We start from the raw sequence: 27,714 nt of genomic DNA, 5'->3' as shown, positions 1-27,714 counted from the left end.
CTACATTTAAAAGTACGGATGTTTTTTCCGACATATAGCTTTTTGCATGAACACGTAAGTAGATAGATCAAGCCTTTAGATTGGCAATTGAAGAAAGTTTTTACATTGAAGTCATATGTGTTCGTGGAGTCTGAAAGTTTACAGGCTTTGCACCTACCGCATTGGTAGGTGCCAGACACTGAGGATTTTAGCCATGTGGATCTATTCGTAGTGGTTTTAAGATGACTTAGAACTAGCATGTCTTTGATGTTCCGCCCTCTTCTTGCTTGTGGGGTTATTGTTTTCCGTACGTGGGGGTCTTGGAGTAATAGAGGCCAAAATCTCCCCAAGATTTTGAGTATTGGGTGCCAACCGGCATCAAAATTCCCAATACAGCTGATCGTCTGTGTAGTTTCCTTAATTAGATCTTCTGTCAGTAAGTCCTTCCTATCGACTAGGGGTGCATGTTTATATGCATTTTTTAGGCATCTATTTGGATGCCCCTTATTTTTAAATAGTTCTTTCAGTACTTTAGCTTTAATCTTAAAGTCCTCAATTGTGGAACAATTGCGTCGTAGGCGCAAGTATTGTCCCACTGGTATGCCTCTATTAAGGGGGGGGTGGATGGTAGCTCTTCCAATTCAATAGGTTATTTGTTGCAGTAGGTTTCTGAAACAGTGTTGTTGTTACATGTCTCTCATCTGTAATCATAATCGATATATCCAAGAAAGTAATCTTTTTTCCGCCTATTTCAAAGGTCAACTTAAGGTTGATATCATTATGATTCAATGTCTCAACAAATTCATTAAAAAGGTCAGTGGTATTGTTCCATACTATTATGATGTAATCAATATAACGTTTCCAGATACTGATGGACTTGGTGTATCTGTCTAATTGGGAACCTAACACAATTGTCTTTCCCCACCACCCCAGGTGGAGGTTGGCATATGAGGGGGCACAAGCCATCTCCATAGCTGTCCCTCTCACCTGGTGGTAGTATTTTCCCAGAAAGATTAAGTAATTGTGCGTAAGAATAAAACGCATTAGGTCCTGTACAAATAGGTAATGCCTTTTTGAAGTGGTTGAGCTGATGTCGAGGAAGGTTTTTAGATGTGCTAAGCCTACCTCGTGTGGAATAGAACTGTATAGGCTGTCTACATCCAAACTGCATAGGATGGCATTATCAGGACGGTCTACTGCATTTAAAATGTTCAGGGTGTGTTTGGTGTCCCTCAAGTATGAAGATAGATCAGTGACTGTTTTTCTTATGAGCTGGTCCGCATAAGTACTCAAATTTTTAGTTAGGTAAGAGTTGCCAGAGACAATTTGTCTACCACTTAAAATCTTCACCCATTCTACACTTGGCACATTTGAATTGAATGCAACAAACGAGAAGCCACCCCCAGTAGATATACCTCCATAAATGTACGGATCCCATTGGTGGAATAAGGATACAGACGAAAGGGAACTAAGGTATATATGAACATTCCCATTAGTAGTTTGTTTGCCTCTGACGAAGGTGCTTCTTATACAGCACCGAAACGCGCGTCAGGCGTTTCACGTTCTCTTTTGATTTTATAGGCACTTAACACTAGACACGGCACATTAGGTTTGCCTCACATGTTTTTTTTTTGCTTAAACTCGTTACTTTGTTTCATTCTCTTTGCTCTTTTTCTGTCTAGATAGTTTACCAGGGAGAGAGGCTTTGTAGTGCATTTTCACTGCTAGATTTTCTAGCAGCATACTTCTACATCTCTATCCTCAACCCTGTTAATCTTTCTGACAGACTGGATCCTCTGATACTCTGCCAACAGGTACATCATTAGGCAACTTCTAACATAATGGCTCTAAAGGGGAATATCCTTCCACTACCTTTTAACTATTCTACTAAAGAGACCAGCGTTTTGATTTATCATTACCTGTGGTTATTTGGCTATGTAGGAATCATTTATTAATCAATAATTTATTGCCATTGTGGCGAAACCAGCTTCGCCACTGTGAACTGGAGAGGCCTGGCTGCTAGCCTCCTGCCCTGCGACTACGGCCCCTGGACATATTGCTCTATAAACACTATATTTGGGCATGTAATAATTTATATTGCTGCTACTGGCCCTTTAAAATCAGCGATGGACATATTGGGACTTTTGGGACTACTGTCCCTTTAAGACTGTGAAGCATATTCTAGTGTACTGCCTGTAATATTGTATATGTCTTCATGTGTTAAGTTTAACCTGGGTGATATGTATGCAGCATTCATCTGATCGTTCGGTAGAATCACTCCATTCATTATATTGAGTGAAACTACCGAACAACCAGACCACCCAGGAATAAGTGTGCCTCCAATTACCGTTTGCAACAATGTTGCAAACAGGTAATTGGCAATCCATGTAATGTATTCTTTGTCCTCTGGGTGGCCGCCATTCGGGAAACAAACACATGGCGGCGGCCATCTTAAACTACCGAACAGCGTTGTTTTGCCGTCGAGTGTCTGGAACTGAAATCGGACACTCGACTAGGCAAACACCGCTGAGACCTCCAGACTTCCAGGATTTCGTGGGGAAACTACGAACGGCCCGCCGTTCGGTAGAAAGAAACGTACAAACTAGGGGATTCATGCGAATCCCCCTTAGTCTCTATAACACCAGTAATTCGTCTGCTTCATTCACTTGTTTGTGACCGACCGCAGGGCCAAAATGCATGGAACTGTTTTCGGATACTTTACCCATGCGGTCGGTCAAATCTTGGGAACCTCATATCTCCCGAACCATTCATCCGAATGACCTGATTCTTGGATATGTTGTCCCCCTGAATAAGGGCTATCAGGGGATACCTGTTTTGGAGGTGTAGCATATGTATTTGGGGTACATCCAGGAATTGGGGAAAAGGGTGTACGGTATAATTGTGTTAAGTGCTAATCTAAGGGGAGGAAATGTGTGGGAGGTACATCCATGTGATTGGTTAAATTCATCCTCCCCCTGGGAGTGTCCTGTATGTACTTGTTTGTAATAAAAGCCAGACTGGGTGTCCCAGTCCAGAGTTCTTGCTTAACCCTCAAAGCGATGTGTTGTCTCGTTCTTTGGGGGAATGGGATTGTATGCTGGCTGCCAGGAGTGTAAGCCGATGTCTGCTTTTCTTGTTCAGCTGTTCCAGTGTTCGTGTGGTTCCAGTCGGGAGCATGGTGTTTGCAGTAGCTGCCTGTGCATCTGGAAAGGGGATTATCGCCTAAACTGGGTTTTATCCTCGTGTGTGTGAAACGGTCCGTTACAGCCATATATATTTCTTGGTAATATAATATCAAAATATATAATTTCATACTAACCAGACTTTGTCTAACAGAGTACTTCTCTCGATACCTTACCATAGACGAGAAGCCTAGACAGGTTTTAGACATTACTAGAGAGGATCCTATCATCACTTTATCATTTTTGAGTATATTAGATAAGACAATATGATAGACAGTGTCTTGATATTTATAGAGCCAGACACAATAAAGCTCACATAATACTCAACACTATAACTATTTACATAGCCATCTATATACTATTATGTGCATTGGAGCAATGTTGAATTTATTGATTTTTCTATTTTTATCTCAAACTACTATTCTATCTCCGTTATGATCAAACAGAGATAGAGCTGACATTTTCATTTATTCTAAACATAAGTTTCTGTGTACTTATATCTAACATCTAATTATCACTGGGCTACTCTAATTTTACAGGTAACACAGCAGGTCACATTTGTCTTTGACATTGTGACAAGCATATTGTGTGTTCAATAGTTTTTTTTCTTTAGTAACTATCGGAGTTAAGCCCCTTGAGACCCCTGGAGTCTCTATTTGGTCCTATAGACAGCAGGTCACGACTGGACCATTGACGTTTGTCATAGGGACCTAGCAGTGACCAGCTGTCTCCCAATTCTTTTTACCCCTCTAATTTAAGACTATGTCTTCTTGTTGTGGTACTTTTCCTTCTTTTAAATATAGTCTCCTCCTTTACTGTGTTGATTCCCTTTATGTATTTAAATGTTTCTATCATATCCCCCCTGTCTCGTCTTTCCTCCAAGCTATACATGTTAAGATCCTTTAACCTTTCCTGGTAAGTTTTATCCTGCAATCCACAAACCAGTTTAGTAGCCCTTCTCTGAACTCTCTCTAAGGTATCAATATCCTTCTGAAGATATGGTCTCCAGTACTGCGTACAATACTCCAAGTGAGGTCTCTCCAGTGTTCTGTACAATGGCATGAGCACTTCCCTCTTTCTACTGCTAATACCTCTCCCTATACAACCAAGCATTCTGCTAGCATTTCCTGCTGCTCTATTACATTGATCAGAAATAATCACCCCTAAATCCCTTTCCTCAGATGTTGAGGTTAGGACTCTATCAAATATTCTGTACTCTGCCCTTGGGTTTTTACATCCAAGATGCATTATCTTGCACTTATCCACAATAAATGTCAGTTGCCACAGCTCTGACCATTTTTCGAGTTTACCACAGTGGTTTCTAAATATTTTTGCTTTTACTGACAAGCCTAATGCAATTTTCTTCCCCCAAAGCTGCCATGGCGGCCTTAATCCTCGCCTGAAAATCGGTCGGGGATGTTGAGGGAAGTCCGACATGTTGGTTCACACCCTTTCGGTCTGTGGGAGACAGGATCGTACAACAGTACACTTATTGCCACTCAGTGGGCCTCTGTGTATAACTGGGGTCACCCAGAATTTCGATCAATCAGTACCACTTTCGCAGGATCCGGGGAGTGGTCTGAGAATGAGGACACCCTCAGTAAGACCGGGATGAGCGGTCTGCAATGTCAGGACGTAGCCCGAGTATGGGAGACGGGAAAGCCTCAATATGTATAATCCAACGGGTTCATCCTTATATGGCCTAGAATTGTGGAGTTTTGGCAGCACTGTGAGTTCTCCTTCTCGGTTAAGGGAAGGGCGTACGGATCCCCCAGTTGAAGCACAGAGGTGTCAGAATACATGCATCCAGTGCGCCCTGGTCTGTGCAAACAATGACAGAGCGTACTCTGGAGGTAGAAGCCCTAGAAAGGGCACGGTGGGTCACCCCGTCCGGCAGGGGGATCACCCCTTTGTACCTATGCCACTAGCACCGGAGTAAGACTCGCTTGGGGGTCACCCAGCGTAGGGGGGGTCACCCCTGTATGTATGTCTCTTACACACTCTTTCGGTCTGTGGGGTACCGAACAGGTGTCAGGTACGGTAGTACACTTATTGCCACTTAGTGGGCCTCCACGTATACTGGGGGTCACCCAGAATTGTTTCAATCAGCACCACTTAAAGATTTCCTGGGAGTGGTCTGAGAAGGGGATCACCCTCAATAAGACCGGGATGAGCGGTCAGTAATGTCGGGACATAGCCCGTGTATGGGGAGGTATGGTAGCCTCCAAATTATCCAAGAGGTCACCCTTATGGGATATAGTACTGTGGAGAATTGGCAGCACCGTGAGCTCTCCTTCCTGGCTCTGTCGATATACATTTATCCAGTGTGTCCCGGACTGTGCATACAGTAACAGATCGTACTCCGTGGATATGAGCCTGTCCTAGGGCGTGGGGGTTCCCCCCAGTATATGTATGTCACTATTACCAGAATAAGATTCGCTTGGGGGTCACCCAGCGTAAGGGGGGATCACCCCTGTACCACAATGTCACTTTGGAGAGGTGTCTGTCACGCTTGGGGGGTCACCCAGCGTAAGGGGGGTCACCCCTGTTAATCACTCCGTAATGTGCCTCCACTACGGTGTCCTGGGAGGTGTATCCCTGTGGTGAAGGAGTGTATCCAGTGGTTGTGAGGTCCAGTGGGAGTAGGGAGCTGAGTAAGTTATCAGCTCTATTTAATTTCCCTGCCAGCAGATAGAGTAATGCATCCACTATATGCCCACAGCAGGGAACAGTCCATTCATAATCCTCCAGACGTACAATAAAACTGTTATTCAACATGTCAATTGTATAGAACAGAATAGAGCAAACTGCCAGCAGACATGAGTACTGCATTCAGCCGCCCAAGTTTATCGGGGCAGGCACCTTCTTGGGCGCATTATACATTTCGATCTTATTATATACAGCCGAATCTCATTCTCTTCTGTGTTCATATATATGAGTACTGCATCCCCTATATGCACACAGCAGGGATCAGTCCTACATATACATGCGGAGTTACATATAAAACTTTTATTTCACATGCCAATGAAATCTGACAGTATAGAGCTCAGCAGGGAACAGTCCATTCATAATCTTCCAGAAAAGGTACTGTGACAAAAGTACTCCTTTCCCTTGGTACCTTGTCCTGGAATTGGGGTGTTACACACAGTCTTTTCAGGCTTTAGAGACACTTCACACGCTGGATGAGGTAAAAGGACTTGCTCTTTTATTGTGGTTCCAAAATAAATGCACAGTAAGGTATAAAGGTAACAAAATATATAAAACAAAATCCTTGCTCTTCTGAGCTCTAACTAAACAAAATAATTAGCTAACTGGGTTGGATGGCTTGTCCATTTCCCAACATAAACATAAACAACAACCTTACTGTTTCAGGGTTTTCAGCTCTCTGTTTCCACTCACAGAAATCAAACACAATCTCCCTCCTCCCTTGGCAGGGGAGTACTTAATAGCACTGGTAATTGACAATCCTTTTCAGGTGAGGTAAATTAGGATTGAAACTCTGGAACTTGACTTCTCACCTGTAGGTTCCAAGCTACTTCCAAAATGTGGAGTGGAGCACTGGCCCACCCTACTCTCCAAGTGCTCCACCCCAGGGCCCAAATATACACATATTTAAAGTGCAACATTCATTGTAACATAACACATTCCCCTGGGGCTAATTACACAAAGTAGGAACCTTGCAAAATCCGGGGAGGTATATAGATTCCCTCCAGCACAATTCCTTGCTTTCGGTCACACATCCTCCCCCCCAGCTCAGACCTATTGGGTCGAGCGACCATGGACATTAGCGAGTGCATCTGCGAAAGACCATCTGCATTTCCCTGTTTACACCCAGCCCTATGCTCTATGGAGAAATTATAGGGTTGCAAGCTAAGGAACCAGCGGGTTACTCTACTATTTTTCTCCCTGTTTTGGCTCATCCAAGTAAGGGGTGCATGGTCTGTCACTAGTCTGAATTTCCGTCCCAAGAGATAGTATTTAAGTGTGTCTACGGCCCACTTTATAGCCAGACACTCCTTCTCAACAATGGAATAGTTTCTTTCTTGGGGATTAAGCTTCCTGCTTAAATATAATATGGGGTGCTGCTCACCCTGAATTTCCTGAGAGAGAACAGCACCAAGTCCTACATCAGATGCATCTGTCTGTAAAATAAATTCTTTAGCAAAATCAGGTGTTACCAACACTGGTTGGGCACAAATGGCTTCTTTAAGCTTTCTGAATGCTTGTTCAGTCTCTGGGGACCATTTTACCACTACTGGAGCATTAGCTTTAGTAAGGTCAGTTAATGGGCTTCCAATTGTAGCAAAATTGGATATAAATCTCCTGTAATAGCCAATGAGGCCAAGAAATGTTCTCACCTGTTTCTTAGTCAGTGGTCTTGGCCAATTTCGTATGGCTTCAATTTTAGCAACTTGGGGTTTCACTAGTCCCCTACCAATAGAGTAGCCCAAATATTTTGCTTCCTCTAGGCCAATCGTGCACTTACTGGGGTTAGCGGTTAGGCCAGCATTTTGTATTGAGTTAAGGACAGTCTGTACTTTTGGAAGGTGAGATTCCCAATCCTCACTGTGTACTACAACATCATCCAGGTATGCAGCTGCATAGTGCACATGCGGCTTTAGTATTCTGTCCATCATTCTTTGGAATGTGGCAGGGGCACCATGCAAGCCGAAAGGCAAAACTCTGTACTGAAATAGGCCATCAGGAGTAGAAAATGCTGTCTTTTCTTTTGCTCGCTCTGTGAGTGGTACTTGCCAATAACCTTTGGTTAAATCTAGTGTAGTGAGGTACTGAGCTCTCCCAAGTCGTTCCACTAGCTCATCAACTCTAGGCATGGGGTATGCATCAAACTTAGAAATAGCATTCAGTTTGCGATAATCATTACAAAACCGTACTGTATTATCAGGCTTTGGTACCAGCACAATTGGACTGCTCCAGTCACTTTGTGACTCCTCAATGACTCCAAGATCTAACATTTTCTTAACCTCTGCTCTGATAGCTTCTCTGCGAGCCTCGGGTATTCTGTATGGTTTGAGATTGACCCTTTTTCCTGGTTCTGTCAAAATGTCATGTTTAATCACACTAGTCCTTCCTGGGACTGGGGAGAATACCTCTTTATTTAATCTAATAAACTCCTTAACTTCCCTTGTCTGGTGTATTGACAGGGTCTCTGAGATATTTACTTCGGGGTCAATTATTACCCTTATCAGGGAAGGTTGAAGTCTCTGTAATAACCAGAACTTCCCTTTCTTTCTATGGTTTTAGCAAATTGACATGGTATAATTGCACTTCCTTTCTTCTACCTGGTTGACTTACTTTATAATTTACCTCTCCCACTCTTTCAATAATCTCATATGGCCCATGCCAAGTTGCCAGGAATTTGTTCACTACTGTGGGAACCAGGACTAATACTCTGTCTCCTGGTTGAAATACTCAAATTCTAGCATTCTTATTATAGCTATTCTGCTGATTTTGTTGAGCCTTTTGCATGTGTTCTCTGACTATTGGCATAATGGCTTCAATACGTTCCTGCATCTGAGTTATGTGTTCTATCACACTGCGATGTGGGTTAGCTTCTCGTTCCCAAGTTTCCTTTGCTATGTCAAGTAATCCCCTGGGGTGTCTGCCATATAATAATTCAAAAGGTGAGAAACCCGTAGAAGCTTGGGTAAAGCATTTAAAGCATTTTATACCATAATTAGTACTTTTTGATTCCTTTGTAGGCTCTTCCCACCTCCCAAAGTCTTTTTCTCTTTTAACAATGTCTCTTGGGTAATAAAACCCTGTTCTCTCATCAAAAGTTTCCCTTTTCCCTGGAACAGTCTTACCAGATTTTCTGGGGCTGTAGGTTTTCTGATTCTTGGGTCTCTCTTGGCCAGGAGGTTGAAGCAGTTCTCCCGCGGCTATATACCGTTCAACCAATTCAACCAATTGGTCTGCTGTTTGGGGATTGCTCTGACTGGCCCACCGACAAAGTACAATAGGTAATCTTTCCATCACCAGTTGCTCCACAATGCGGCTGGGTGAGTTGATCTCTGGCTGCAACCATTTTCTGGCAAGGTGTATCAAGTCAAACATCTGTGAACGAATCGCTTTATCCAGGCTGTAAGTCCACGAATGAAATCTCTGGGCACGGACGGCTGTTGTCACCCCCAGGCGTGCCAGTATTTCTGCTTTCAGATTCTTGTAGTCACTGGCTTCCGCTGGTTCCAGATCATAGTATGCTTTCTGGGATTCACCCGTAAGAAATGGTGCTAGCAGACTTGCCCATTCCACTTCAGGCCAACCTTCCCGCTCAGCGGTTCGCTCAAATGCCATCAGGTAGGCCTCCACATCATCTGTGGATACCATCTTTTGCAAGTAGTGACTCACTCTGATCACCTTTGGACATTGTGGTGATTCTGTGACATCCCTGGCCAGCCTTTGTGATAGACTCTGGATCTCCTGCTGTATGACACATGTGGCATGCTGCTGCTCCTCTCTGAGCAATTGATGAGCTGCTGCCTGTGTTGCTTCAACTTGCTTGAATAAAGCATCTGTATTTTCCTTTTGAGCCAGTACAAGTTGCTGCAATATTGAAATGCTCTCTTGCTGTATTGCATTAGTCTCTGCAGTCCTCCTGTTTGTCTCTTGCCAGCAGTGAACTGGAGCAAAGCTTGCATGACATCCTCCATTTTCTCAGCAGTCTCTTTCTCCCTACTTACAGACTTTGCCGTGTGCTGCCCGTATTCTCCACCATATGTGACAGAAGTACTCCTTTCCCTTGGTACCTTGTCCTGGGATTGGGGTGTTACACACAGTCTTTTCAGGCTTTAGAGACACTTCACACGCTGGATGAGGTAAAAGGACTTGCTCTTTTATTGTGGTTCCAAAATAAATGCACAGTAAGGTATAAAAGGTAACAAAATATATAAAACAAAATCCTTGCTCTTCTGAGCTCTAACTAAACAAGGGCCCAAATATACACATATTTAAAGTGCAATATTCATTATAACCAGGGCCGTCTTTAGCGTGGGGCAAACAGGGCAGCTGCCCTGGGCTCAGTTGCTCCTGGGGGGCCCCAGAGCAGCTACCCAGTGGGCCCCGGGATTTGAGCAGCCTCCATGTACCCGGCGGTGTGGCTGCACAGAGCCGCACCGGCCCGCCAACTAAGGAGGCCCTCCGGGTGGCCCATGCGCTAAGGGCCACCCAGTAAGCATGTGTGAGCAGGGGCCCGGTCGAGCGATGTGACGCTTAAACAGCGCGACCAGGCCCCTTCCTGTACCGACTGGGAGGAAGTGAGTGCAGCGCGTCACTTCCTCCCACCGGAGATAATAGCCGCGCGGGAGGAGAAAGGCAGGAGGAGGGGAGTTCCAGAGGAGAACTCCCATCTGCCTCAGCCTGCCACTGGACCCCAGGGAAACCACCCTTCAGGAAAAGGTAAGAACCTGGAGGGTGGCTAAATTTGTGTGTGTGTGTGTGTGTGTCAGTAGTATGTCTGTGTGTGTCAGTATGTTTGTGTGTGTTTGTCTGTGTGTGTGTGTGTATGTCAGTATGTCTGTTTGCGTGTGTGTGTATGTCAGTATGTCTGTGTGTATGTCAGTGTGTGTGTGTGTGTCAGCATGCCTGTCGGGTTGTATGTTGGTATGCCTGTGTGTGTCAGTATGTCTGTGTGTGTAAGTATGTCTGTGTGTGTCAATACATCTGTCAGTGTATGTGTCTGTGTGTCTTTCAGTATATCTGTCAGTGTATGTGTCTGTGTGTGTTTGTATGTATGTGTGTGTGTCAGTATGTCTGAATGTATATAAGTATATATTTGTGTGTCAGTGTATGTGTGTCAGTATGTATCTGCAAATGTTTCAATATATCTGTCTGTGTGTGTATGTGTCAGAAGGTCTGTCAGTGGGATTGGGGTTTGGGCGTAATTGGGTGGGGGGGGAGGGTCAGGGCCTAGGGGGCCCAAGAAAATGCCTTGCCCAGGGTCCTATTCATATTATAGACGGCCCTGATTATAACATAACACATTTCCCTGGAAATTAATAGACATTTTAACCCATACATTAGATGCTGTTGACATCATATTTCAATGACTTACCATAGAGACTCAGGCTCTTACTGAGTTTGGCTGTGAGTGAGCGGTGCCCCAGGCTGCATATCACACTCTGACCCCACAGTCCCTCTGTTATCTTCACAGTGGACCTCTTGGTGTATGTGCTGTCCTCATTCTCTGTGAAATTGTCCCAAGTCTGTGTTTCCATCAGGGAAAAACTCCACGAAATGGTCAAATTCTGAGGATAAAATCTCTGAGCCTCACAGATCAGGAGCTCTTTCGCCTCCTCAATCCACAGGGATATTACAGGGGTCACTGGGGAGCAGTAAATATTATGTTATTACAGGGGTCACTGGGGAGCAGTAAATATGTTATTATTGGGCTCAATAGGGATTATTAAATATTCTGTTATTACAGGGTCACTGCGAGCAGTAAATATGTTATTACAGAGGTCACTCGGAGCAGTAAATATTGTGTTATTATAGATGTCACTTGGAGCAGTAAATATAATTGTTATTACAGGGGTCAGTGTGAGCAGTAAATATAATATTATTACATGGTCACTGGTAGCAGTAAATATTATGTTATTACAGGGCCACTGGTAGCAGTGATCCTGCTAAAGAAAGTTAATGTAAACAAAACTCTGGGGCCTGAGTTGTTCACTCATAAGTACTTAAGGAGCTAAGTGCAGAAATAAGTGGATCTCTAAAGATTAAAGATTAGTACCAGGTCTTGAGATGACGGCAATTTCTTGAGAGGAATGAAATGAGCCATTTTAGAAAAACGGTCCACAACCATGAGAATGGTGGGATAACCGTTAGAACTAGGAAGTTCAACAATGAAGTCCATGGACAAGTGGGACCATGGGACCTCAGGAGTAGGAAGAGGTTGTAACAAGCGACAAGGGAGTTTATGAGGCACTTTAGAAACCGCACAAACAGAACAAGCCTGCACATATTCCTTAACATCCTTCCTGAGGGAATCCCACCAGAATGACCTCATGATAGCAGAAGTGGATTTATTAATACCTGGGTGACCAGCAGACACATTGTCTTGAAACACCTTCATGATATTAACCCTTTCCCCCAATAGAACGAACAGTTTGTCCTGAGGCTTACTGCAGGGTGCCTGAGATTAAGCCTCCATGATGGAGCCAAACAGTGGAGAGGACAATGAAAGGACAGTGGACGCAATGATACATTCCGGAGGAATGATATAGAACGTTTCTTGCCTCAGTATCAAACTGTCTGGACAAGGCGTCGGCGTTGACATTTTTAGAACCAGGTCTGTAGGTGATAAGAAAATTAAAGCGAGAAAGAAATAGAGACCACCTAGCTTGTCTAGAAGATATTATCTTAGCATCTTCCATGTAAGCCAGGTTTTTGTGATCAGTAATGATCAAAAGGGGGTCCTTGGAACTCTCCAGAAGATGTCGCCATTCCTTGAGAGCTAGAATAATGGCCAACAATTCTCTATTGCCAATATCGTAATTGCGCTTAGCAGGAGACAACTTTCTAGAAAAGTAACCACAAGGATGTAACAGAATTTCCTGGCTCGCCCTCTGGGAGAGAACTACCCCTACCCCTGTCTCTGAAGCATCAACCTCCAGTATGAAAGGTTTACTGGTGTCAGGATGTATCAATATGTCGGCGGAGGCAAACCGCTGTATGAGAGTTTCAAAGGCTTCAATAGCCTCCTTAGACCATATCATACTACTAGCCCCCTTGTGTGTCATATTGGTGATTGGGGGCTATTACTGAAGAAAATCCCTTTATGAATTTACTGTAATAATTGGCGAAACCAATGCACCTTTGAATGGCTTTCAACCCAGTGGGTAAAGGCCACTGTAGAACAGACTCTAGTTTTTTAGGATCCATCTGAAATCCTGAGGCAGAAATATTATATCCTAAAAACTGTACTTCAGACTGGTCAAAGATACATTTTTCCAATTTACAATAAAGTTGTTTTATTAACAAGGTTTGCAGAACTTGTTTAACGTAAATGTAATCCCTGAGTACATCGTTAATGAAATCTTGGAAAACCGCTGGAGCATTGCACAACCCAGAATGGCATCACTAGATATTCATAGTGTCCACTTCTGGTATTAAATGCAGTCTTCCACTCGTGGTATTCCTTGATTCTCACTAAATTGTAAGCGCTTCTAAGGTCAAGCTTAGTAAACACTTTAGCGCCCTGGAGTCTATCAAATAATTCATCAATAAGAGGAATGGGGTCGGTGTTCTTAATGGTGATTTTGTTCAATGCCCTGTAATCGATACATGGGCGCAACTCACCATCCTTTTTAGATACAAAAAAGAATCCTGCCCCAGCAAGCGAGGATGATTTTCGTATATGGCCTTTATTCAATGAATCTTTAATATATTCCTCCATTACACTACTCTCCTGAGATGACAGAGCATAGACTGCTCCCTTAGGTGGCATAGCACCTGGTAGTAAGTTAATGGAACAGTCATATGGTCTGTGAGGAGGTAGAGTATTAGACTGAGTCTTGCTGAATACAGTACTAGTGGGTACTAGTGGGTAATTCGATAGTGCCCACTCTTTTGGTGACATGCAATATACACCTTTCATAACAATCCTTACCCCATTCTAATTGTTCCCCATTAGCCCAGTCAATATGCGGATTATGCTTGCTAAGCCATGGGAATCCTAATATAATAGGACAAGAAGGAGATGCAATTACCTGAAATGTAATCTCTTCCTTATGTAAGGCACCAATGGAAATATTAATGGGTAAGGTTTCATGCGTTATCAATGGTTGTGAGAGTGGTCTCCCATCAATAGCTTCAACAGCTAGGGGTGATAGTCTCTCTTTGATAGGTATAGTATTACCTTTGACAAATTGAACGTCGATGAAGTTTCCAGCAGCACCTGAATCCATCAGGGCTCTGCATGAAAAGTTATTTTTGTGAAAGGGGATAGAAATTTCAAGGAGAATTTCAAGGAGAAACCTATTTTTATTCTTTTCAGAGGACGTTTCCATTACACCTAAGACCTGTCCCCTTAAGGTGCGGTAGTTTTCCGGACGTATGGGACAATTGTTTCTCATATGTCCCTTCCTACCGCAGTATAGACAGAGGCCTTCTTTTCTCCTATATTGTCTTTCTGCTTCCAACAGTCTAGTGACCCCTAACTGCATGGGTTCGGGTTCGGACTGTACAGGAATTTCAGGGACAATAGGTCGGGAGAAACGGGGTGCTAAATGCATACTCATGCGTCTGGTCTTGTTTCTAGTAGCTTCTCTGGTTCTCAATCTATTATCAATCTGCATGACAAAAGTGATAAATTCATTAAGCTTTTTGGGTAAGTCTTTGGCGGCAATCTCATCTAGCATAGTTTCAGATAGTCCCTTTTTAAATGCAGAGATTAACCCACTATTAGTCCAGTCTACCTCGGAAGCTAGGGTACGAAATTCTATGGCATATTCTGAGATAGACCGGTTCCCTTGTCTGATGTGCATGTGTAATCCTCTCTGTCTAAAGGTTCAAACGTAAGTTTGAATTCCATAAGGAACTCCTGGTAATTGTGTGCCACACTCCTATTACTCTCCCATAATGGATTGGCCCAACCTTTTAATTGATCATCAGGTAACCAATTTTAGCTCTGTCTGTGGGAAAAGATCCCGGTGAGGCCTCAAAATGATACTCCATTTGGTTAATAAATCCCCGGCATTCTTGAACATTACCATCAAAATGCAGGGGAGCAGATAGGGAGATAGTAGGTGCCTTGTGTACTATAGCTGGAGGTACACAAGGTGGAGGTGAGGCCGCAGGCTGCAGATGCGCTGTTCGGGTAAGAAGCGTACTGAAGGCCTGGGCAAATTAATCCATGCGGTGATCATTATCCTCCAGTTTCCTTTCACAAGCAGCTATGTGCTTACACAATTCTACAGGATCTATGGCCCACCGCTCAGGGGTCGGGGCCAGGGGGGAGGACATTAGGTCCCCCCCTTATTGGTATTTAGAGCCCCCTCCCACCGCTCAGGGATGGGGACCAGTGGGGAGGACATGTCCCCCCCTTATTGGTACATAGGGCCCCCACCCGTCGCTCAGGGGTGGGGACAAGGGGGGAGGACATTAGGTCCCCCCCTTATTGGTATATAGGGCCCCCACCCGCCGCTCAGGGGTGGGGGCCGGGGGACGACGACAATAGGTCCCCCCCATTATTTTACTTTAGTGCCACTGGCTGCTCACTGTTTACTAGACACGCTCCTACTCGCGGTATAGCGAGTAGAGGCTGAATTTACTAATACTATGTAATCTTTACTTAGTATTAGTAAATTTGTCTGAAAGACCAATTTAGGTCTTTCAGCCTTTTAGTAGATAGCTCCCTGATACTGGGGAATTAGGGAGTTATCTACTTATTCATTCCTGTCATTACATGACTGGCTAAGTAACTTACATTTTATATGAATGTATGTTACTTTATTGTTGTAAGTGTTGCAAATGTTTACAGCTGAATCCTGGCTATGTTTGTATACTTTTTATTTAAAATTGTATACAGTGTAACTTTCTTCATTCTTCCACTGGGTAAGTATATTAGTACTTAGGCAATACTGTGCTTCGGAACTTCGGCACTTTGACAATTCGGAACTTCGGCAACTTCGGAACTTCGACACTTCGGAAATTTGGGACTTCGGCAATTCGGAATTATCCAAATGTCCGAATTGCCCGAAATTCGTCCGAATTCGCATTCGGACAGAAACGAATTGCACATGTCTATTGAAAGCCATGTTTCAGTGTTTACAGATGACACAAAACTATGTAATGTAATAAATTCTGAGCAGGATTTTGCTTTGCGGCAGGGGGAATTAGATAGATTGGGGGACTGGACACTGGACAATCAGAGAAGAAGTGATCTCTCATCCTTCTTCTTCCCCTTACAATACTTGCCCTAACTTCACTCCCTCTGCTGTTCTATGTTCATTCGCACCCGCTACATTGGAAGAGGTTTCTGCTCTGCTGCAGTCCTCTCGCCCCACCACCTGCTCCCTAGATCCAATCCCCTCGCATCTCATCCGTACTCTGTCGTCTTCTCTTTCTCCACCTCTCAATAAAATTCTCAATATCTCTCTCTCCTCTGGTATATTTCCATCGCCCTTCAAACATGCAACTGTAACCCCAATTCTAAAGAAGCCCAATCTTGACCCTAACTCCCCATCCAACTATCGTCCTATCTCGCTACTGCCTTTTGTATCCAAAATCCTTGAAAGAATTGTGTATGCGAGATTGACAGACTTCCTCGAGTCCAACTCTCTGCTAGACCCGCTTCAGTCTGGTTTCCGCGCTAAGCACTCTGTGGAAATGGCACTGACCAAAGTATGCAATGATCTACTCAAATTCTCGTGGTCACTACTCTATCCTAATTCTCCTTGACCTGTCTGCGGCTTTTGACACTGTTGATCATCAACAGCTTCTTCTCATCCTCTGCAATCTCGGTCTACAAGATGTTGCTCTCTCCTGGTGCTCCTCCTACCTCTCCCAGCGCTCTTTCAGTGTTTCTTTCTCTGGCTCTGCTTTTTCTCCCCAACTCCTCTCTGTTGGTGTCCCCCAAGGTTCAGTCCTTGGTCCCCTACTGTTCTCCATCTATGCTGCCTCCCTTGGTAAACTCATTAGTTCCTTTGGCTTTCAATATCATTTCTATGCAGATGACACGCAAATCTACCTGTCCTCTCCTGATCTCTTCCCGTCCCTCTTGACTAGTGTCTCTGATTGCCTCTCTGCTGTTTCTAAACTAAACTTGACCAAAACTGAAATTCTGGTCTTTCCTCCCTCAAGTGTTGTTACTCCTGTGTCTGTCTCCCGCCAAGTCAACGGTGCTATCATCAGCTCCACCACACAGGCTCGCTGCCTAGGTGTTCTCTTTGACTCCGACCTCTCCTTCAAGCCTCATGTTCAATCTATTGCCAAATCCTGACATTTCCGTCTCAAAAACATTGCGCGTATCCACCCCTATTTAACGCCAGATGCGACTAAGGTGTTGGACCATTCCACTGTCTTTTCTCTCCTTGACTACTGTAATCCGCTTCTCAGTGGTCTTACGTGCTACCAACTTGCGCCGTTACAGTCCATAATGAATGCGGCAGCGAGGCTCATCTTCCTGTCCGCCCACACCTCCCATGCCTCACCCTTCTGTCAGTCCCTACATTGGCTTCCTATAATATATAGAGCTCAATTTAAAATTCTAGTTCTTGCTTTCAAATCTCTACATAATGCTACTCCCACCTATCTATCCTCCCTTATACACAAGTATGTCCCGTCTAGGCCCTTACGATCTGCTGAAGACTTCCGTCTATCTTCTGTCCGTACTCCCACCTCTGATGCTCTCCTTCAAGATTTCTCAAAGGGCTGCACCGCTCCTGTGGAACTCGCTTTCCTCCTCCGTTAGATGCTCACCCAGTCTCCACTCCATCAAAAAATCGTTAAAAACCCACTTATTCATAAAAGCGTATCAATTAAACTGTTAATAGCTCACAACTGATTCCTCTTCTGCAACTGTCACTAGTCTAATATTATCCTTACCTTTTGTGTCATTTTACCCCACTCCCTCTAGCATGTAAGCTCATTGAGCAGGGCCCTCAATCCCTCTGTTCCTGTGTGTCCAACTTGTCTGGTTACAACTACATGTCTGTTCGTCCACCCATTGTAAAGCGCTGCGGAATTTGACGGCGCTCTATAAATATAATAATAATAATAATAATAATAATAATAATAATAAAATGGCAGATTAAATTTAATGTAGAGAAATGCAAAGTTATGCACTTCGGGGTCAATAATGCACAAGCAAATTACCCCCTAAATGGTTGTGAATTAGGGATAACCACACACGAGAAGGATTTGGGAATTGTTATATACAACAAATTAGGCAGCAATATGCAATGTCAATCTGCAGTTGCTAAGGCCAGTAAGGTTTTGTCATATATAAATAGGGGCATAAATTATTGGGATGAAAATATAATTTTGCCTCTTTATAAATCGCTGGTAAGACCACACCTTGAATATGCTGTGCAATTTTGGGCATCTATTCTAAAGAAGGATATCATGGCACTAGAAAAAGTGCAGAGCCGAAGAAACGAAGAAACGTTACAAAATTTAAATCTCTTTAGTTTGAAAAAACGGCGCCTGAGAGGGGATATGATAACATTATACAAATATATTTGGATCCAGTACAAACCATTATCTGGAAATCTATTCATAAACAGGGCTATACATAGGACACAAGGTCACACATTTAGGCTGGAAGAAAGGAGATTTCATCTAAGGCAAAGAAAAGGTTTTTATACAGTAAGAGCAATAAGGATATGGAATTCACTGCTTGAAGAGGTGGTTTTATCAGAGTCCTTACAGATGTTTAAACTGCAATTGGATAAATACTTTAAAAAACATAACATACAGGGATATAATGTCTAATTAGTGGGGTAATAGCTGCTTAATCCAAGGAGATATCTGACCGCTCTTTTGGGGTCAAGAAGGAATTTTTTCCTAGTTTGTTGCAAAATTGGATGCGCTTCAGACTGGGTTTTTTGCCTTCTTTTGGATCAACAGCAAAAACATATGTGAGGAAGGCTGAACTTGATGGACACAAGTCTCTTTTCAGCTATGTAGCTATGTAACTATATTAAGGGATAATATTCAGGAATTCATTGGGAAGAACTTTGTTATTAGCAATATCAGCATGGTTTTATGAAACATAGGTCATGTCAATTTAACTTGATTGCATTCTACGAAGAGGTAAGTAGGAGAATAGATCAGGGTGTTACAGTGTATGTGATCTACTTAAATTTTGCCAAGGCATTTGATATGGTTCCACACAATAGTTTATTCTTCAAACTAAAAGAAATTGGGCTAAAAGAATATTCTTGTTCTTGGGTAGAACATTGGCTTAAAAATAGAGTAAAGAGTTGTAATTAATGGTAAATTTTAAAGCTGGACAAAAATTGTAAGTGGTGTCCCTCAGGGTTCAGTTCTGGGACCGCTTCTACTTAACATGTTTATAAATGATCTTGAAATTGAAAGCCATGTTTCAGTGTTTGCAGATGACTCACAATTCCGTAAAGTAAAACAATGTGAGCAGGATAGAGCTTTGCTGCAGAGGGATTTAGATAGACTGGGGGACTGGGCACTTAAATGGGAGATGCAATTTTATGTAGAAAAATTTAAAGTTACGCACTTGGGGGTAAAGAATGCACAAGCAACTTACACCTTAAATAGTAGTGAATTATGGATAACAACACATGAGAAGGATTTGGGAATTGTTATAGACAACAAATTGGGCAGCAATATGCAATCTCAATCTGCAGTTGCTAAGGTCAGTAAGGTTTTGTCATGTATAAATAGGGGCATTAATTCTCTGGATGAGAATATAATTTTGCCTCTTTATAAATCACTGGTAAGACCACATCTTGAAAATGCTGTGCAATTTTGGGCACCTGGAGAGTGCACTCACAATTGTAATAGTGCACCTGCAGAATACTGGTATCAAGAGCAGCAGTCCCTAAATTAAAATATAACTTTTAATAAGCAATTGTAAAAATAATGATGTATCAATAAAGAAAAAAGAAATTAAACTTAATAAGGACAGAACTCACATATGTATGGAGCCAGGTGATAGATTAACTAGAATAGTGTAGAAAAGCTTACCACACTAAAATAGTGGCATAGTAATAGAGCACAAGAGGGGAGGGGTTAATAAGGAAAGTCTACACTCCAAAGAGAACCCCAGCGTTCCCTCACCTTCCCCAAATCTGTGAATCTTAACACTATCGGAATCGTTAGCTGCTGGATACTATGCTGCAAAAAATGATTCTTATCGTAGAAATCACTCCCTGTTCTAAGAGATTCTATCCTAACTAAAAACCGCCAGTCGGCGAAACGCGGGTCGGGAAGAACTGAGGGGAGGGTGGCCTTGACAGCCAGGGAGGACGCTCCTATTTTTGATTTAAAAGTTTACATGTAACTCTGTAACTATGTAACTCTGTAACTATGTAACTATGTAACTCTGTAACTATGTAGCTATGTAACTCTGTAACTATGTAACTATGTAACTGTAACTCTGTAACTCTGTAACTATGTAACTATGTAACTCTGTAACTCTGTAACTATGTAACTCTGTAACTATGTAACTATGTAACTCTGTAACTCTGTAACTATGTAACTCTGTAACTCTGTAACTATGTAACTCTGTAACTATGTAACTCTGTAACTCTGTAACTCTGTAACTATGTAACTCTGTAACTATGTAACTATGTAACTCTGTAACTATGTAACTATGTAACTCTGTAACTATGTAGCTATGTAACTCTGTAACTATGTAACTATGTAACTGTAACTATGTAACTGTGTAATGTTTTATGTTTTATAAATAGTTTTTTATCACAAGGCACATGACCTTTTATGTTTTTATTATTTTTACTATAAATGTACCTATATTTGTTGGGAATCATATACCAAAAACATGTACTCTTTGTCTATGTAATATATAACTAAAAAATAACTATTTCTGAATGTATTAAAGAAAAACATCTCACTAAGTTTTCAATATGTTTTCAACTACATGGCTAAAGATATAAAATATATAAATGGTAATTTTACCTGTGACCAGGAGGTGCGACCCATTCCCAGTGTAGGTATAAAGTAAAGATGTATTGTCTATCATTGTATCACACACATACAGCCCACTGTCCCTGGCTGTGACGGAGGGGATGAGGAGAGAGCTGGACTGGAGGTTGGAGGTGATGGTGACTATGGAGCTGTCCTGGAGTTTGGTGGAATTCTGGGCTCCAGTCTTCTTCCAGTAATAGTGTAATATATTGACATTCTGTCTTCCTTCTACAGAGCAGGACATGCTGGCTGTCTGACCCTCCTGCAGGACGAGGGATGGGGGGATCTGTACGACCCTCACTGCGGCTACACCTGTAGAGGGTAAGAATAAATAATCTCATAATTTTCTTAAATCCTTGTAATCCTAAAAAAACCTGACAAATGTTCAAATTTTCAATTGTTCTAAAATAATTGTAATTTATTAAAATTACGTTAAGTTCTTAGGTTATTATAATTAAGTTACCAATAGCCAGCATACACTGTCTGTAACACACCAAGCTCCCATAGGCAGAGCACGGATTCTATTACAGTCTACAGGTGATATACAGAGTCTTTCTGCAGATCATAAAAGACTTATTGTCTAACGTGGAATAATAACATGAACGTATATTAGCTCAGGACCCCCAAGTTGCCACTTTCAGTAAAGGTAGCTGTGTAGATGCCCAAGTCATGGAGTTTGAAGCTGTGCTGATCACCTGAAAAAAAAATTAAAAAAACAATCTGGATTTCTACCTGGGTGTCATTAAATTCTATAACGTAGAACAAGAAATTCCATTTTCAAACATTCTCATAAGTTATCCCAAGAAAGACTCCCCAAAACATTTAGAGATATTGCAATCTGATATCCGATATTTATTGCCTTATTAACAGCTGCCGATGAGCCGTTACCAGTATCCAAGTGCTCACAACCCCATTGTTCTGACACTATTTGAAAAAACCTTTACTGTTATCCGACCGGTCTAAATGGATCCTATACGTACAATAAACACTCAAGTTTTTACAAAATGTGACAATTTTTCTGACAAATAACCAATTTCCCTATATGTTTTAAAAGATTTTTACATGAGCTGAACAAGCACCGCAAACACCTCCTCGTACTTAAAGGAACACTGTAGGTATATCAACAACTTCATCTTATTGAAGTTGTTATAGTGCCTTCAGTGCTGGCCACCTTGTCCTACCTCCAAAACCCAATATTAAACTAAATATAATTCTTGGAAGTGCAGCTTCAAGCAACACTGCCAAGCCTACTGGGGATGAGATCCAGGTGTCTTACGTCCCGACTCTCATACCATAACATTACGTGACATCACATGCCCATACTCAGTGCCGTCACGGTCGGTCATAGAGAATAACCAAGTACAATGTTTCCCTATGGAGGAATTGTAGGCGCATCGTGGTGAGTGCCGCACATGCGCCTGTGTTCCTCAATGGTCCTCTATGGGGAACATTGGATTGGCCCATCACCCTAGAACAGGCATAGACAACCTTCGGCTCTGCAGATGTTTTGGACTACACCTCCCATGATGCTTTGCCAGCATTATGTGTGTAAGAGCATTATGGGGGATGTAGTTCACAACATGTGGAGAGCAGAAGGTTGCCTATCCCTTGCCTATGATGCAACCAGACAAGACTTGGTGCTGGAGAAAAAGTGACAAGGGGGAACAGGACTGTAGCGTTAGTAATACAGATACATATTTATAACACTAAAACCATAAATAGCACGACCTAAAAGTACAAAGGGAGACCAATAGTGCAGACAGAAAAAGCTAAATACATAAAAAAGGGAAAAAAAGGGAAAATTGCTTTATTGTATACACTTACAAAATACAAGTAGTAAAAGAGCTCATCAATTCAAATCAACATCCGCTGTCTGCCACCAGGAACAGATAAAACCGCCAGGATATGGAGACAAAGTAGATAGCTTGCTTTATTTCACTATTGAATTTTTTTTATTGTGGACTCTTCTTATCTATTTTATTTTGTAAGTGTATACAATAAAGCAATTTTTCGAATACCATACAGCTATACACTATGTTTTTTTTTTGTGCTTTGTTCTAAGTACCCATCTTCATATACAAGAAGAGAAGAAGCAGACTTGAAGAAGACTGGTTATACCCTGCCTTTTTACTTCTATGTTTGTGAGTGTTTTATAGTTCCCTTTTTTATGTATTTAGTTTTTTCTGTCTGCACTATTGGTCTCCCTTTGTACTTTTAGGTCGTGCTATTTATGGTTTTATGTTTAAGATATTGAAGACATTGAGGAGTCTTCACACTTCCTATTTAGGGGTATTTATATTAATGTTATATACTTTTCCCCTTTTAATAGCCACAGAGGGGTTTTTGCATTTTCTGTGCAAATCAAATTTTTTTTGCTTATATTTATAACACTGCAGTGCTCCTTTAACCCCTTAAGGACACATGACATGTCTGACACGTCATGATTCCCTTTTATTCCAGAAGTTTGGTCCTTAAGGGGTTAATGATGTGTGCAAATAATATAAGCTAACAATTATTATTAATCAATTATACCAATTAATCAACAAACAAGCATTATGATTAACTCCTTAACACATACACATAACATATTCCCTCATGATTCCCTTTTATTTCTGAAGTTGTGTCCTTAAGGGGTTAAAATAAAACACAGCAAAACCAGTAATACGCATAATAAATGCACGGTATAAATAAATACATACATACATTGTCACAAAGAATAGAAACAATACTTACATAGGTCTAATGAGTAAGAAAGATGTATCAGTTGGTTACAGACGCTGCATTGTAATGTCGGCCATTGCTGGAGCGAGACGGTACAATCTCTACGTTTCGACCAAAAAATCTGATGGCAACTCTTTTACACAAAAAAATACTCACCTTTAAATGAGGTAAATTAGCATAAAAATGCATCTTTGATCTTTACTGAGTTTCGAATGGGATTAATTTACTAAAGCTGAATTCTGGTGAATTGAATGTCACCTTTGCAAATATTATCAAAGTATAAAGTCTGTAAATCTAGTTTGAGATATTTTATTTTTAGTTATTTTACCACAGCTATTGGTTTCCAGTTCACCCTGATTCAGTTCCTGCTACATAACAACATATCAATGTTTATTAAGCCATGAGTGGGTGTTTGGCACTTACTGCACGCAATAAGGTCAGTGACGGGAAATGTCAGTTCAGCTGGTTACAGACCAATATTGGGGCTCATCTATAACAAAGTGAATTGTGATAAATGCAAAGTAAACTAAAATAGCACATGTAGGCCGACATGTCTGTGATGGAAAAATTGGCGAAATTACAAAACATTTTAAAGTCAGCCTATAATTCGCAAATCAGTTTTCACGTCACAGCAATTGAACAATTCGTTACAAGCCGCAGTGAGATATACATAATACAATCTCTGTCACTGTATCTATTGGTAAAATACTGTTAGATTAGTAGTAATTAATATGTTAATCACAGCACTACGTATGAGAAGATGCCAAATAGCAATGGTTTTGGTGATACTGTGCAGGGGGCAGATATAAAAGTTTGCCTTTTTTAAGTAAATAGTAAGACCTGACCTCGAACATACCGGCAATATTGGGGACCAGTTTTTACTGCCGATATTAAAAACTGTGAAAATTGCAATAGCATGGAGCAAATAAGGGGAAAGGAAGATTGTATTAAAAGGTGACAATAGAAAGGAAGAATTGGTACAGAACCAATAAGGTGTTTAAGAAGGGATATAAAATAATTCTACACATATATACAGGGACAATATAACGAGACCTCTGGTAACCAGGACTGCACAAAGGAAAGCGGGTCATTCAATAAAACTTGAGCAAATTAGATTTCACCTACAGCAGAAAAAGGGGAACATCAATAAATACATGGAAGTGTGTTCCTACTGAGGCTGTATTGTCAAATAACACAAGATATTGTCTGGAGAATTACATGGTAAGTAGCAATATGTAAAATGGGTGTGCACAGTGAAGGAATGGAGGAACATTCAACGTTACTGTTATTGTGACTATTAGATAAAATGATATTATAATAATTGGACTCAGTGCTGCTAAAGCACAAAACAGTGCATCGTCAGGGTTGTTCATTAAAGGTAGACTTCAAAGTGAATTTCAGGTCAAAATGCTACTGGCTACTTTGTAAAATTTGCTTAAATTTGGAGTTCGAAATTCACTTTAGATTCTCACTTTAGTAAATAACCCAAATAGTACTTAAAGTGGTGATGGTTGTAAAATGTATACTATGTTTATGAAATAGGGGGATATTGGAATCTGTTGAATATTACTCGGTTTCTTCTCTCTGAGCCCCAGCTGTACATGTTACTGTTTATACGTTGGGAGAAGTTTGAAATAACATCTAATTAATGTAAAAGAGACGTTATTTATCAGAACTATTTTGGACCCTCAGAGCCCGTGTACTTTAATTTTAATATAAATCCAAAACAAGTGAAAAGCAAATACTTAACGTGACCATATTAAAACCCCACCAATCTTTCAATTACAGCTGGAAAAAGGAAAATGGGTAGAAATAGTGCAATCTGCAACGTCACACTGTCAATGAATAAAATGACAGGATACAGAGAATTTTATCCTAAATATTTAAAATAAATGATTATAACATGTTCATATCACATCATCACCGTCTCACTTCTATAATAAGGATATGAAAACCTCTCATAGCTTAGTGTGCATTTCAAACACATAGAAGGAATTCATGCAGTTAAATCAAGCTCAGCAAAAGGTCCATTAACCATTGTACTCAGAATTCTAGAGTGGTAATGAGTATCACTGACATCAGATAATGCTATACATCTATCCACATACTGGAAAACATCCCCAATCTATAGCAAGATACAAAATGGTGCAATAAATGGATTGCTAGCTTTATGGCCCAGGCGGTTACACGCTACATACCTGTAAGGAAGCAGAAATGCAGAATTAAATGGACCATCATGGGACAGAATGAAACAAGTGAATGTGGCTGTCAACATCACTGTCCTGGGTAATGGCCGGACTCCACCTACCAGAGAAACCACATAGTGCGTCATGGGATTTTTTCAGTAGATCTACCAGAATGAAAGTACAAACATAAACCAGCCTGCTGACCTCATTTGCAGCCAGTAGTTTATAGTAGATTATAGATTTAGGATAATATTGTTTGAATAAATTGATGGAGAGTGCATGACATTTCGCTTTCGTAGCATCAAGCTGTCATCAGTGGAGTAAGAATCTCCAGGTTACTAGCCCATTGTGGTGAACAGTACCTCGCCACGGGTTTTTGGAGAAGCCTGCTTGCCAGCCTCCTGCCCCAGGACTGTGGCCCCTGTGATAAACCTGGCTAAAATACTTTTAAACGGCTCTGTTCAGGATTTGGGATTTTATGGTTTGGGAACCGACACAGAAACGGACACAGAAACTTCCAAACACCACTGAACTTCCATCACCGCCTGCGTTTGGTTCTACACATTTTAGAAGGGCTCTGTTCAGTGGAATCGTTCGTCCGAACAAGGGGAACAAGCTCCAGGGTAAAAATATTGACTATGCTTGGCAGTTTGTTAATTTTTTTAACTACTGAACTAGACCGACCGCAAGCCCTGATTCTATGAACTGTTTTGGGCATGGGACCATGCGTGCGGTTGGTCAAACTATGACTTACAGGAAAATACTGAACTCCTGAACCGATCTGGGTGATTTTTGGATATGTTGGTCTCCCAGATCGGGGCTATCACGCAATGTAATTGTGGGGGTTTTGTATGTTTTACAGGTACTTTTGGGGTGTCTGTGAAATGTGTGTTTTTTTAGTACAGTTTCTGACTTAATTATCTCCCAGGCACATGGGGGGATTAGCACACACACAGATATTAAAGAGGGGAAAATACCTCATATGTATATGTTCTTCTTATAAAATATACCAATGTGTATCTTTTATACAGTATTTCCCTGGAATAGATACAAAGTTTCTTTGCTCCTATATCAAATGATACAAACACTGATACATAGCGTAACCTGTACATGGTATATAACAGTGTTGTGAAAGTAGTGGGTAAACTCACACTTTTTTGAGCCAATTAAAAGTAGGCTCGGGACTTATGATGCATATCAACCTCCAAAGGAGATGTGAGGTGAAGCTTTAGAGGATCAGAACTCCCAGATGTTCAGGAACCCACTGGTATCACCAGAACTCAGGAACTCCACAGTTATAAAAAGATATCAGGGCTACCAGAAATTCAGGAACCCGCTGGTATCACCAGAAATTAGGAACTCCGCAGTTGTAGAACGATTATAAGTATATATATATATGCATACAAATTAATTGACAATCGAAAACACTTGGGAAATCTACACTCTTATTACCAAATATGGTCCTGACCGAATGCGTTTAGTGCCACCCCCAATATGGCGGCGACGCATCCGGTTAGATGTATAATATATACAGACAAGCATCCTATAAAAATATAAAAAATATATAAATGTATAAATAGGTGCAAAAAGAGAGATGGTGGTGGTAGATACCTATAGGATCCCATTAATTTCAAAATCTATATTAAGTCCCTTGGGAGTCAGGGTGCGTAATTCCAATATCCATTTGGATTCTTGGATACTCAGTTGTTTAGATACATCCCTCCCTCTCCAGTATTTATTAACCCTATCTATGATGCAGAACTCTAATTCTCCTGGGTCAGATTTATGTTTTTTTAAAAGTGTCTTTTATAAGAAGAACATACATATATGAGGAATTTTGCCCCTCTTTGATATCTGTGTGTGCGCTTATCTCCTTTTTTGTTTCTCCTTTTCACGTACCTAAATATATTTGAGTGACTATATACTTGGGGTGAGGTAGCAGCACAAAAGTTGTCTTTCTTTTTGGGTGCCACCTATATTCTTTTCACGCTGCAGGG

General features: G+C 41.5%; 1 protein-coding gene across 1 annotated transcript in view; it reads right to left on the bottom strand.

Moving 5' to 3' along the window:
• The window catches only part of LOC134573703 (uncharacterized), a 43,737-nt gene extending 17,971 nt beyond the window's left edge, over positions 1 to 25,766 (bottom strand). The window contains exons 1-3 of the mRNA XM_063433486.1: positions 25,730 to 25,766; positions 20,802 to 21,122; positions 11,236 to 11,505 (exon numbers count right to left, since the gene is read on the bottom strand). Of these exons, the coding sequence (XP_063289556.1) occupies positions 11,236 to 11,505; positions 20,802 to 21,122; positions 25,730 to 25,766 (628 nt within the window). The remainder of the gene's footprint in view (positions 1 to 11,235; positions 11,506 to 20,801; positions 21,123 to 25,729) is intronic.
• Between the last annotated feature and the right edge of the window lie 1,948 nt (positions 25,767 to 27,714).

The sequence above is a fragment of the Pelobates fuscus genome, chromosome 1 (genome assembly GCF_036172605.1).
Source record: "Pelobates fuscus isolate aPelFus1 chromosome 1, aPelFus1.pri, whole genome shotgun sequence".
In the NCBI taxonomy this organism is placed as follows: domain Eukaryota; kingdom Metazoa; phylum Chordata; class Amphibia; order Anura; family Pelobatidae; genus Pelobates; species Pelobates fuscus.
The sequence above is the reverse complement of the archived record's forward strand: the minus strand, read 5'-3'. Positions and strand labels throughout refer to the sequence as shown.